The sequence below is a fragment of the Procambarus clarkii genome, chromosome 92, assembly GCF_040958095.1.
Source record: "Procambarus clarkii isolate CNS0578487 chromosome 92, FALCON_Pclarkii_2.0, whole genome shotgun sequence".
Taxonomy (NCBI): domain Eukaryota; kingdom Metazoa; phylum Arthropoda; class Malacostraca; order Decapoda; family Cambaridae; genus Procambarus; species Procambarus clarkii.
In genome coordinates, this window is record NC_091241.1 from 7,314,633 (window position 1) to 7,329,509 (window position 14,877).

The following is a 14,877-nucleotide window of genomic DNA, read 5'->3' on the forward strand; positions in this document are numbered from 1 at the left end:
AGAGTGTGCAGAGGCACTTTGCTTGCCACTCTCCATAGTGTATAGTAAATCACTAGAGACGGGAGACCTACCAGAAATATGGAAGACGGCGAATGTGGTCCCAATATACAAAAAGGGCGACAGACAAGAGGCACTGAACTACAGGCCAGTGTCCTTGACTTGTATACCATGCAAGGTGATGGAGAAGATCGTGAGAAAAAACCTGGTAACACATCTGGAGAGAAGGGACTTCGTGACAAATCGCCAACATGGATTCAGGGAGGGTAAATCTTGCCTTACAGGCTTGATAGAATTCTACGATCAGGTGACACAGATTAAGCAAGAAAGAGAGGGCTGGGCGGACTGCATTTTCTTGGATTGTCGGAAAGCCTTTGACACAGTACCGCATAAGAGGCTGGTACATAAGCTGGAGAGACAGGCAGGTGTAGCTGGTAAGGTGCTCCAGTGGATAAGGGAGTATCTAAGCAATAGGAAGCAGAGAGTTACGGTGAGGGGTGAGACCTCCGATTGGCGTGAAGTCACCAGTGGAGTCCCACAGGGCTCTGTACTCGGTCCTATCTTGTTTCTGATATATGTAAATGATCTCCCGGAGGGTATCGATTCATTTCTCTCAATGTTTGCGGACGATGCTAAAATTATGAGAAGGATTAAAACAGAAGAGGACTGTTTGAGGCTTCAAGAAGACCTAGACAAGCTGAAGGAATGGTCGAACAAATGGTTGTTAGAGTTTAACCCAACCAAATGTAATGTAATGAAGATAGGTGTAGGGAGCAGGAGGCCAGATACAAGGTATCATCTGGGAGAGGAAATTCTTCAGGAGTCAGAGAAGGAAAAAGACTTGGGGGTTGATATCACGCCAGACCTGTCTCCTGCAGCACATATCAAGCGGATAACATCAGCGGCATATGCCAGGCTGGCCAACATACGAACGGCATTCAGAAACTTGTGTAAAGAATCATTCAGAACTTTGTATACCACATGTCAGGCCAATCCTGGAGTATGCAGCCCCAGCATGGAGTCCATATCTAGTCAAGGATAAGACTAAACTGGAAAAGGTTCAAAGGTTTGCCACCAGACTAGTACCCGAGCTGAGAGGTATGAGCTACGAGGAGAGACTACGGGAATTAAACCTCACTTCGCTGGAAGACAGAAGAGTTAGGGGGGACATGATCACCACATTCAAGATTCTGAAGGGGATTGATAGGGTAGATAAAGACAGTCTATTTAACACAAGGGGAACACGCACAAGGGGACACAGGTGGAAACTGAGTGCCCAAATGAGCCACAGAGATATTAGAAAGAACTTTTTTAGTGTCAGAGTGGTTGACAAATGGAATGCATTAGGGGGTGATGTGGTGGAGGCTGACTCCATACACAGTTTCAAGTGTAGATATGACAGAGCCCGATAGGCTCAGGAATCTGTACACCTGTTGATTGACGGTTGAGAGGCGGGACCAAAGAGCCAGAGCTCAACCCCCGCAAACACAACTAGGTGAGTACACACACACACACACACCTGTTGCAAGACATCCCTATCACTCCGGGTACAGCCAAGTTACAGGGTACAGGCCACCCACACACGGTACAGACTCATGGATACTCATGTGAACATGTGGACAGTCCCTTACCCCCCCCCCCCCCCACCTCACCAGTTTAAGTACCAGGGCCGAGGGAACCACCTGCTAAATAAACATCTCAACTTCAGGTGGAGCCCAAGCAATGGAGCCCAACAAATACAGATTAAAACTCGAACTGAAATAATGACCTGCACTGTAAGCTAAAGAAACCTTTATGTTATATAAGCATAGAGATGAAGACATCCCCTGAACACATCCACAAGGCCCGTGATGAGGATTCGAACCTACGTCCGAGATCATCCCAGACGCTGCCTTAATCGACTGAGCTACGACATGGTAAAAAGAGTTGAAACCAGAAGTTGTACCTAACTTACTTGGATCCTGCAGCCTCTCCGAGACACAAGCCAGGGTTTTACACAACTCCCCCATGCACTCGAGCTAGGCCGTTCTACCTCTTCGCCCTTACTTCATTACACATCCCCGCATTGTATCACTGTATCATTGTATCACTGTATCATTGTATCATTGTATCACTGTATCATTGTATCACTGTATCATTGTATCATTGTATCACTGTATCATTGTATCATTGTATCACTGTATCACTGTATCATTGTATCACTGTATCATTGTATCATTGTATCACTGTATCATTGTATCACTGTATCATTGTATCATTGTATCACTGTATCATTGTATCATTGTATCACTGTATCACTGTATCATTGTATCACTGTATCATTGTATCATTGTATCACTGTATCATTGTATCACTGTATCATTGTATCATTGTATCACTGTATCATTGTATCACTGTATCACTGTATCATTGTATCATTGTATCACTGTATCATTGTATCACTGTATCATTGTATCATTGTATCACTGTATCATTGTATCATTGTATCATTGTATCATTGTATCATTGTATCACTGTATCATTGTATCACTGTATCACTGTATCATTGTATCATTGTATCATTGTATCACTGTATCATTGTATCACTGTATCACTGTATCATTGTATCACTGTATCATTGTATCACTGTATCATTGTATCACTGTATCATTGTATCATTGTATCACTGTATCATTGTATCACTGTATCACTGTATCATTGTATCATTGTATCATTGTATCACTGTATCATTGTATCACTGTATCACTGTATCATTGTATCACTGTATCATTGTATCACTGTATCATTGTATCACTGTATCATTGTATCACTGTATCATTGTATCACTGTATCACTGTATCACTGTATCATTGTATCACTGTATCATTGTATCACTGTATCACTGTATCACTGTATCATTGTATCACTGTATCATTGTATCACTGTATCATTGTATCATTGTATCACTGTATCATTGTATCACTGTATCATTGTATCACTGTATCATTGTATCATTGTATCACTGTATCATTGTATCACTGTATCATTGTATCATTGTATCACTGTATCATTGTATCACTGTATCACTGTATCACTGTATCATTGTATCATTGTATCACTGTATCATTGTATCACTGTATCACTGTATCATTGTATCACTGTATCACTGTATCATTGTATCATTGTATCACTGTATCATTGTATCACTGTATCACTGTATCATTGTATCACTGTATCACTGTATCATTGTATCATTGTATCACTGTATCATTGTATCACTGTATCACTGTATCATTGTATCATTGTATCACTGTATCATTGTATCACTGTATCACTGTATCACTGTATCATTGTATCACTGTATCATTGTATCACTGTATCACTGTATCACTGTATCATTGTATCACTGTATCATTGTATCACTGTATCATTGTATCACTGTATCACTGTATCATTGTATCACTGTATCATTGTATCACTGTATCATTGTATCACTGTATCATTGTATCACTGTATCATTGTATCATTGTATCACTGTATCACTGTATCACTGTATCACTGTATCATTGTATCACTGTATCATTGTATCACTGTATCACTGTATCACTGTATCATTGTATCACTGTATCACTGTATCATTGTATCATTGTATCACTGTATCACTGTATCATTGTATCACTGTATCATTGTATCACTGTATCACTGTATCATTGTATCACTGTATCATTGTATCACTGTATCACTGTATCACTGTATCATTGTATCACTGTATCACTGTATCACTGTATCATTGTATCACTGTATCATTGTATCACTGTATCATTGTATCACTGTATCACTGTATCATTGTATCACTGTATCATTGTATCACTGTATCACTGTATCATTGTATCACTGTATCACTGTATCATTGTATCACTGTATCATTGTATCACTGTATCATTGTATCATTGTATCACTGTATCACTGTATCACTGTATCACTGTATCATTGTATCACTGTATCATTGTATCACTGTATCATTGTATCACTGTATCACTGTATCATTGTATCACTGTATCACTGTATCACTGTATCATTGTATCACTGTATCACTGTATCATTGTATCACTGTATCATTGTATCACTGTATCATTGTATCATTGTATCACTGTATCATTGTATCACTGTATCATTGTATCACTGTATCATTGTATCACTGTATCATTGTATCATTGTATCACTGTATCATTGTATCACTGTATCATTGTATCACTGTATCATTGTATCACTGTATCATTGTATCACTGTATCACTGTATCATTGTATCACTGTATCATTGTATCATTGTATCACTGTATCATTGTATCACTGTATCACTGTATCATTGTATCACTGTATCACTGTATCATTGTATCATTGTATCACTGTATCATTGTATCACTGTATCATTGTATCACTGTATCATTGTATCATTGTATCACTGTATCATTGTATCACTGTATCACTGTATCATTGTATCACTGTATCATTGTATCATTGTATCACTGTATCATTGTATCACTGTATCACTGTATCATTGTATCACTGTATCACTGTATCATTGTATCACTGTATCACTGTATCATTGTATCACTGTATCACTGTATCACTGTATCATTGTATCACTGTATCATTGTATCATTGTATCACTGTATCATTGTATCACTGTATCACTGTATCATTGTATCATTGTATCACTGTATCACTGTATCATTGTATCACTGTATCACTGTATCATTGTATCACTGTATCACTGTATCACTGTATCACTGTATCATTGTATCACTGTATCACTGTATCACTGTATCATTGTATCACTGTATCATTGTATCACTGTATCACTGTATCACTGTATCATTGTATCACTGTATCATTGTATCACTGTATCACTGTATCACTGTATCACTGTATCATTGTATCACTGTATCACTGTATCATTGTATCACTGTATCATTGTATCACTGTATCACTGTATCACTGTATCATTGTATCACTGTATCATTGTATCACTGTATCACTGTATCACTGTATCATTGTATCACTGTATCACTGTATCACTGTATCACTGTATCATTGTATCATTGTATCACTGTATCACTGTATCATTGTATCACTGTATCACTGTATCACTGTATCACTGTATCACTGTATCATTGTATCACTGTATCATTGTATCACTGTATCATTGTATCACTGTATCACTGTATCACTGTATCACTGTATCATTGTATCACTGTATCATTGTATCACTGTATCACTGTATCACTGTATCACTGTATCACTGTATCACTGTATCACTGTATCACTGTATCACTGTATCATTGTATCACTGTATCACTGTATCACTGTATCATTGATACATCGCCGCACAACCGCAGTAAAACAGAAGGGATTTATAAGGGGAAAGCGCCAAGCCATTACGACTATATAGCACTGGGAAGGGGTCAGGATAAGGATTTGGGATGGGACGGGGGGAAGGAATGGTGCCCAACCACTTGGACGGTCGGGGGATTGAACGCCGACCTGCATGAAGCGAGGCCGTCGCTCTACCGTTTAACCCAAGTGAACGGCAAACATAAACAATACAACAACAAACATCAAACACACAAACAAACAAACAAACAAACAAACAAACAAACAAACAATAAAACACAAACACAGTAAAACCTCGGAACACAAATAAGCTATACAACAATAATACAACCACAACAACAACACTACAACCACAACAACAACACTACAACCACAACAACAACACTACAACCACAACAACTCAACATAGCCACACAACATACAACCCATACACGCCCAATCAATCCACACACACACAAAACACAACCACAATGCCCCCCCCCCAAACCACTCAGCTACAACTACGCCCCACAACACCACTCCACAACACAACCACAATGCCCCCCCCCCAAACCACTCAGCTACAACTACGCCCCACAACACCACTCCACAACACAACCACAATGCCCCCCCCCCAAACCACTCAGCTACAACTACGCCCCACAACACCACTCCACAACACAACCACAATGCCCCCCCCCAAACCACTCAGCTACAACTACGCCCCACAACACCACTCCACAACACAACCACAATGCCCCCCCCCCCAAACCACTCAGCTACAACTACGCCCCACAACACCACTCCACAACACAACCACAATGCCCCCCCCCAAACCACTCAGCTACAACTACGCCCCACAACACAACCACAATGCCCCCCAAACCACTCAGCTACAACTACGCCCCACAACACCACTCCACAACACAACCACCACCAAACTTTGTCCCAGTAAGGCTCAACACAGACAGCCTCGAACCACTGACCCAGCCATGTGCCCGGCGTGTCCCAGGTGGGGCCTGAGGGAGGGGGACACATGACACACCGTGACTGAGGACACACGGCCGGTCACTACAGCCTGGTAAAACTGTCACAAATACTGCTGGCTGGGAATGGGTTGGGGTGGGGGATGGGGGGTGGGGGAAATGGGTAATAGGGAGACAAGTGGGGGGAGGGGTAACGAGGAGGGAAGGGGGGGGGAGGTAGGTATTAATGGGGAGAAACATGTGGGGGGTGTAAGTGAAGGTGAAGGGAGGGAGGGAGGGGGGGTGGGGTGTTTACCTAGTGTTGGTCCGAGGATCAATGTCCCCGCGGCCCGATCTATGCCCTGGCGTCCTGGTTGGCTATTTGGTCAACCAGGCTGTTAGGCACAGGCCTCTTAAATAAGGTTTTAATCAAATTATTTTTTGAACAAGATGATAGATGGGTCAGTCAGCTATTGTCCCTTATGTGTAGTGGAAGCGTGTTGAACAGTCTCGGGCCTCTGATGTTGATAGTTCTCTCTTGAACACTGTGAGGGGTCGGCCAGTTATGCCCCTTATGTGTAGTGGAAGCGTGTTGAACAGTCTCGGGCCTCTGATGTTGATAGTTCTCTCTTGAACACTGTGAGGGGTCGGCCAGTTATGTCCCTTATGTGTAGTGGAAGCGTGTTGAACAGTCTCGGGCCTCTGATGTTGATAGTTCTCTCTTGAACACTGTGAGGGGTCTGCCAGTTATGCCCCTTATGTGTAGTGGAAGCGTGTTGAACAGTCTCGGGCCTCTGATGTTGATAGTTCTCTCTTGAACACTGTGAGGGGTCGGCCAGTTATGCCCCTTATGTGTAGTGGAAGCGTGTTGAACAGTCTCGGGCCTCTGATGTTGATAGTTCTCTCTTGAACACTGTGAGGGGTCGGCCAGTTATGTCCCTTATGTGTAGTGGAAGCGTGTTGAACAGTCTCGGGCCTCTGATGTTGATAGTTCTCTCTTGAACACTGTGAGGGGTCGGCCAGTTATGCCCCTTATGTGTAGTGGAAGCGTGTTGAACAGTCTCGGGCCTCTGATGTTGATAGTTCTCTCTTGAACACTGTGAGGGGTCGGCCAGTTATGTCCCTTATGTGTAGTGGAAGCGTGTTGAACAGTCTCGGGCCTCTGATGTTGATAGTTCTCTCTTGAACACTGTGAGAGGTCGGCCAGTTATGTCCCTTATGTGTAGTGGAATCGTGTTGAACAGTCTCGGGCCTCTGATGTTGATAGTTCTCTCTTGAACACTGTGAGAGGTCGGCCAGTTATGTCCCTTATGTGTAGTGGAAGCGTGTTGAACAGTCTCGGGCCTCTGATGTTGATAGTTCTCTCTTGAACACTGTGAGAGGTCGGCCAGTTATGTCCCTTATGTGTAGTGGAAGCGTGTTGAACAGTCTCGGGCCTCTGATGTTGATAGTTCTCTCTTGAACACTGTGAGGGGGTCGGCCAGTTATGTCCCTTATGTGTAGTGGAAGCGTGTTGAACAGTCTCGGGCCTCTGATGTTGATAGTTCTCTCTTGAACACTGTGAGGGGTCGGCCAGTTATGCCCCTTATGTGTAGTGGAAGAGTGTTGAACAGTCTCGGGCCTCTGATGTTGATAGTTCTCTCTCAGAGTACCTGTTGCACCTCTGCTCTTGAACGGGGGTATTCTGCACATCCTGCCATGCCTTCTGGTCTCATGTGATGTTATTTGTGTGTGCAGGTTTTGGACCAGCCCCTCTACTATTTTCCACGTGTAAATTATTATGTATCTCTCCCGCCTGCGCTCAAGAGAATACAGATTTAACAATTTTAAGCAGTCCCAATAATTTAGATATTTTTAGTGAGTGGATTTGGACAATAAATGATCCCTACACGTTCTCCAGGTCATCAATTTACCCAGCTTTGAATGGTGCACCAATACTCCACCCTAGAGAGCACTATTGTCTTTAAAAGTATCATCACTGGTATTGCATCTCTTAGAAAGATTCCTATTAACCCAACCTGTCACTGTTCTTGTAGTCGTGGCGGCAACATTATTGGGTTCTGTAAAAAGTCAATTTAGTCAAAAGTCAAACAGCCTGGTGGACCAAACTCTCACAAGTCGAGCCTGGCCTCGGGCCGGGCTTGGGGAGTAGAAGAACTCCCAGAACCCCATCAACCAGGTATCAACCAGGTAATTCTTCCGACGTGATTACTCCCAGAGTTTTTTATTTCCGGAGGTATGACTGCGTTTTATATATGGTTTCTGTTTTCATATTTTCGTTTTTTCCCCATGAGGCAGGAGGTATGGGGGAAGAGTTCGTTAGTTATATTATTGTCTGTGGAACATTGAAAGATCTTACTACCATCAGATTGGAGGTTTACTGTGCCCTCTAAGTTGTCTCCTCTCATGAAAATCGTAGTTATCTACCAAGTAGATGACTCTACTATAGCACGCTAACAGGGGAGAAACGGAAGTAGATGAGAGGCAGAAATAGGAGTAACGATTGGAGAAAGATGTAGAAAAGAACAGATGAAGAGAATAGAGGAAGGAGGGAAATGAAACAGAAGAAAAAAGGGCACATAAGGAAGGGCAAGGAGGAAAGGAATAGGAAACATGAGAGAGGGAGAGACCGAGGGAGAGAAAAGGAACGGAACATTAAATCTTTAATAAGGGTAAACAATTACAGATAAAAAAAAAACAGGATTTAACGATTTAAGGGAGTCGATGGCTGAGCGGACAGAACACTGGGCACGTGATCCTGTGATCCCTGGTTCGATCCCAGGCGCCGGCGAGAAACAATGGGGAGAGTTTCTTTCATCCTGATGCCTCTGTTACCTAGCAGTAAATAGGTACCTGGGAGTTAGTCAGCTGTCACGGGCTGCTTCCTGAGGGTGGAGGCCAGATCGAGGACCGAACCGCGGGGACACTAAGCCCGAAATCATCTCAAGAAGAAGATCCAAAAACAGCCACACCGACAAGTACAACAACAAGGAACAAGAAATCCAAGAACAAACACAAGAACATCAACAAATATCACTGTTCTTGCCGGCAACAAACACACAGAATTACAATTACACAAATCTTTCTTGAAACAAAAATATTTTTCCTGGTTAATAAATTCCTCTCGCCCCTAATCTCAGGCGAATCCTACTTTGTCACACCCAAAGGAAAACCAACAAATAAACCCCCAAACAATTAAACGAGGGAGGGGTAGGGAAACAAACAAAAGAAGCAATTGAACAAGTAAAAAACCAAATAATGTATCACTTGCCAATGGCCACAAAAACCTAATCTCAAGGCTGTCATGATAATAAGTATAATTATTAATATCCTTACCCCTATTAAGGCAATATTTATATATTTTCTGCTTACATAAGCATGAACCAGGAAGCACTTGTGAGAATACACAATGGCACATTCCAGCCCAGGCGCTGAATTAGCCGCCAATTTGCTTCGTCTTTTCCTTGTGCTAGTGTCAAAAGATAAAAATATTTCGTTAAGTGCCAACAATTGACTCGTCACGGGGGCATGGGGCTGTTGCTTGCTTGCTTGCTTGCTTGCTTGCTGGCTGGCTTGCTTGCTTGCTTGCTGGCTTGCTTGCTTGCTTGCTTGCTTGCTGGCTGGCTGGCTTGCTGGCTTGCTGGCTTGCTTGCTTGCTTGCTTGCTTGCTTGCTGGCTTGCTTGCTGGCTTGCTTGCTGGCTGGCTGGCTTGCTTGCTTGCTTGCTTGCTTGCTTGCTTGCTGGCTGGCTTGCTTGCTTGCTTGCTGGCTTGCTTGCTTGCTGGCTTGCTTGCTTGCTTGCTTGCTGGCTTGCTTGCTGGCTGGCTTGCTGGCTTGCTTGCTTGCTTGCTTGCTTGCTGGCTTGCTTGCTTGCTGGCTTGCTTGCTTGCTTGCTTGCTTGCTTGCTGGCTGGCTTGCTTGCTGGCTTGCTTGCTTGCTTGCTTGCTTGCTTGCTGGCTTGCTTGCTTGCTTGCTTGCTGGCTTGCTTGCTTGCTTGCTAGCTTGCTTGCTTGCTTGCTTGCTTGCTTGCTTGCTTGCTTGCTAGCTTGCTTGCTTGCTTGCTTGCTTGCTTGCTTGCTTGCTTGCTTGCTTGCTTGCTTGCTTGCTGGCTTGCTTGCTGGCTTGCTTGCTTGCTGGCTTGCTTGCTTGCTTGCTTGCTTGCTTGCTTGCTTGCTGGCTTGCTTGCTTGCTTGCGGGCGAGGAATTACGTCTTGGGGATTGGAGGGGGAGTGGTATGTTGATTAGTTAATATTCTGGGGAGAAGGATGGGTATAGGAGGAGGATAGGGAAGGAGAAGGATGGGTATTGGAGGATAGGGAGGAGAGTGAGGTAATACTGAAGCCTCTAAAGCCTCTTAGTATAAGTGCCACATTGTATATTTTACACATTTTCAATAATAAAATTTACAAAATTATTCCAAGATAAAAATCCGTTTTATAAATAAGTTTTATTACGATTTTTGTTTTTGGTTAGTCAGCATGATATGATTCTGAATATAAGATAAACGTGATAGTTACAAGAATATATGCCATGGTTCCTCTGGGGAGTGAATGACATGTTAAGGAGTCAAAATGTCCAACTTTTAGCAACTGGTACAGGATGAACAACCCAGCAGGTTTTCTTCTTTTTCGGGAGTGTTGTACATGCTGCTATGGCGGTGTGGGTCGCAGGGACGCTAAGCCCCGAAATCATCTCAAGATAACCTCAAGATAACTTGGAAAGTTTCAACACTACAGTCAAATGGACTTTGAAACAGCATTATTTAATCTGTTTTTTTTTCCGCCAAGATCAGAAATCGTTCCTGAAATTGTTTTTGCGTCAGAAATTCATTGAGTTGAAAATGAAGACGGCAACTCTGGTTTATTTTCTTAGTCAATTGCTTCACAAGACAGTGGATTATAAGAAGTTATTAACACTCACCTAACCTTCAAGTCCCACCAGTTTCCCCCTGAATGTTTGACGCGCGTGAATACGTCACAAATCAAAGTTGTTCCACCTTGCAACTTCACATTCAACCGATGTCTATGTTCGCCAGTCACGTCTGCGAAGGGGAAAAAAATATATAAAATGCCAGTTTCCAAAACCAGTCATTGGTTGAGGACGATTCTGTTCTGTGAGAAATGAATCAATTTCCTGTCTGAGCTGACAGAGCTAAGACGAGGGGGGGAGGGGGGGGAGAGAGGGGGGGGGAGGGAGAGGGGGGGGGGAGAAGAGGGGAATGAGGGAACGGATAGAGACGAAGATGAAGAAGATGAGGATGATAGGAACATACAGAGGTGGAGAAGAGAGATGTAGTCTCCAGGGAACGGCTGCGTGTTGGTACACCCACCAGGTGGTACATCCACCAGGTGGTACACCCACCAGGTGGTACACCCACCAGGTGGTACACCCACCAGGTGGTACACCCACCAGGTGGTACACCCATCAGGTGGTACACCCACCAGGTGGTACACCAACCAGGTGGTACATCCACCAGGTGGTACACCCACCAGGTGGTACACCCACCAGGTGGTACACCCACCAGGTGGTACACCCACCAGGTGGTACACCCACCAGGTGGTACATCCACCAGGTGGTACACCCACCAGGTGGTACACCCACCAGGTGGTACACCCACCAGGTGGTACACCCATCAGGTGGTACACCCACCAGGTGGTACACCCACCAGGTGGTACACCCATCAGGTGGTACACCCACCAGGTGGTACATCCACCAGGTGGTATCCACAAAATAGGTTACGAGCACAAGAGCGCTACGAGGTCGTAGATAATAATACATACTTTGGGATGAGGACGATCTCTTAGCGTGTCGGAGCGCGTAAACGGTTTAGTGAATGCCGACTAAGCTGCCAAGATCGAGATAAGAGGTAAACATTTCGTATCTGGGCTCGTAAGTATTTTGTCATGTGTAAGGAGGTAGGAGGAGTTGGAGGAGGAGCAGAAGGAAGAGAAGGAGGAAGAGGAGAAGGGGAGGAGAAACAAGGAGGAGAACAAGAAACAAATTAGAATCCACTGAAAGGAGAAGTTGTGGAAGCCACCTCACCATCCACAACTTTAAGACTGATTCCTCAAGGAATGTGGAGGTGAGGAGAGTCACGCGGTAACTCAACAAGAGCTACAAGAGCCACAACAAGAGCCACAAGAGTTACAACAAGAGCTACAAGAGCCACAACAAGAGCTCCAACAAGAGCCACAACAAGAGCTCCAACAAGAACCACAACAAGAGCCACAACAAGAACTCCAACAAGAGCCACAACAAGAGCTACAACAAGAGCCACACCAAGAGCCACAACAAGAACTCCAACAAAAGCCACACCAAGAGTCAAATCAAGAGCTACAACAAGAGCTCCAACAAGAGCCACACCAAGAGTCAAATCAAGAGCTACAACAAGAACCACAACAAGAGCCACAACAAGAACCACAACAAGAGCCACAACAAGAGCTCCAACAAGAGCTACAACAAGAACTCCAACAAGAGCCACAACAAGAGCTCCAACAAGAGCTACAACAAGAACTCCAACAAGAGCCACAACAAGAGCCACAACAAGAGTCAAATCAAGAGCTACAACAAGAACCACAACAAGAGCCACAACAAGAACCACAACAAGAGTCACAACAAGAGCTCCAACAAGAGCCACAACAAGAACCACAACAAGAGCCACAACAAGAGCCACAACAAGAGCTCCAACAAGAGCTACAACAAGAACTCCAACAAGAGCCACAACAAGAGCCACAACAAGAGCTCCAACAAGAACCACAACAAGAGCCACAACAAGAGCCACAACAAGAGCTACAACAAGAGCCACAACAAGAGCTCCAACAAGAACCACAACAAGAGCTCCAACAAGAACCACAACAAGAGCCACAATAAGAGCCACAACAAGAACTCCAACAAGAGCCACAACAAGAGCTCCAACAAGAGCTACAACAAGAACTCCAACAAGAGCCACAACAAGAGCTACAACAAGAGCTCCAACAAGAACCACAACAAGAGCCACAATAAGAGCCACAACAAGAGCCACAACAAGAGCTCCAACAAGAACCACAACAAGAACCACAACAAGAGCCACAACAAGAGCTCCAACAAGAACCACAACAAGAGCTCCAACAAGAACCACAACAAGAGCCACAATAAGAGCCACAACAAGAACTCCAACAAGAGCCACAACAAGAGCCACAACAAGAGCTCCAACAAGAGCCACAACAAGAGCCACAACAAGAGCTCCAACAAGAACCACAACAAGAGCCACAACAAGAGCTCCAACAAGAGCTACAACAAGAGCTCCAACAAGAGCCACAACAAGAGCCACAACAAGAGCTCCAACAAGAGCTACAACAAGAGCTCCAACAAGAGCCACAACAAGAGCTACAACAAGAGCCACAAGAGCTACAACAAGAGCCACAACAAGAACCACAACAAGAGCCACAACAAGAGCCACAACAAGAGCTCCAACAAGAGCTACAACAAGAGCTCCAACAAGAGCCACAACAAGAGCTACAACAAGAGCCACAAGAGCTACAACAAGAGCCACAACAAGAGCTCCAACAAGAGCTCCAACAAGAGCCACAACAAGAGCTACAACAAGAGCCACAACAAGAGCTACAACAAGAGCTTCAACAAGTCACACCAAGAGCCACAACAAGAGCTCCAACAAGAGCCACAACAAGAGCTCCAACAAGAGCTCCAACAAGAGCCACAACAAGAGCTCCAACAAGAGCCACAACAAGAGCTACAACAAGAGCTTCAACAAGTCACACCAAGAGCCACAACAAGAGCTCCAACAAGAGCCACAACAAGAGCTCCAACAAGAGCTCCAACAAGAACCACAACAAGAGCTCCAACAGGAACCACACCAAGAGCTTCAACAAGAGCTCCAACAGGAGCTCCAACAAGAGCTCCAACAAGAACCACAAGAAGAGCTCCAACAGGAACCACACCAAGAGCTTCAACAGGAGCTCCAACAAGAGCTCCAACAAGAACCACAAGAAGAGCTCCAACAGGAACCACACCAAGAGCTTCAACAGGAGCTCCAACAAGAGCCACAACAAGAGCTAAAACAAGAGCTCCAACAAGAGCCACAACAAGAGCTCCAACAAGAGCCACAACAAGAGCTACAACAAGAGCTTCAACAAGTCACACCAAGAGCCACAACAAGAGCTCCAACAAGAGCCACAACAAGAGCTCCAACAAGAGCTCCAACAAGAACCACAACAAGAGCTCCAACAGGAACCACACCAAGAGCTTCAACAGGAGCTCCAACAAGAGCTCCAACAAGGTGCAGACAATAACAGGCAACTCATTCACTTTCTACAAGGTTTCCCCAACAAATAAACAAGAACCACACCAAGAGGCTCTTGTTTGATTGTTCCCCCCTCCCTCCCCCTTCCTCACAAACAAACAAACAAGTCAACGGAAGCTTAAAAAATAAATACAGACATGGGATTTGCCAATTCCTCCCCCCCCCCGTCTCGCCCCCCCCCCAGCTCTGTGACGTCACAGCATACTTCAACACCAATTATGTCTTGGTGAGACGAGAGTGGGGGGGGGGGAGAAAGGGGGAGTGA

The 14,877-nt window shown here is 44.4% G+C and overlaps 1 protein-coding gene across 1 annotated transcript in view; it reads left to right on the forward strand.

Annotated features, from left to right (window-relative positions):
* The window catches only part of LOC138359636 (uncharacterized), a 25,103-nt gene extending 10,428 nt beyond the window's left edge, over window positions 1-14,675 (forward strand). The window contains exon 2 of the mRNA XM_069319045.1: window positions 12,426-14,675. Coding sequence (XP_069175146.1) covers window positions 12,426-14,675 — 2,250 coding nt within the window. The remainder of the gene's footprint in view (window positions 1-12,425) is intronic.
* The last annotated feature ends 202 nt before the right edge of the window (window positions 14,676-14,877 follow it).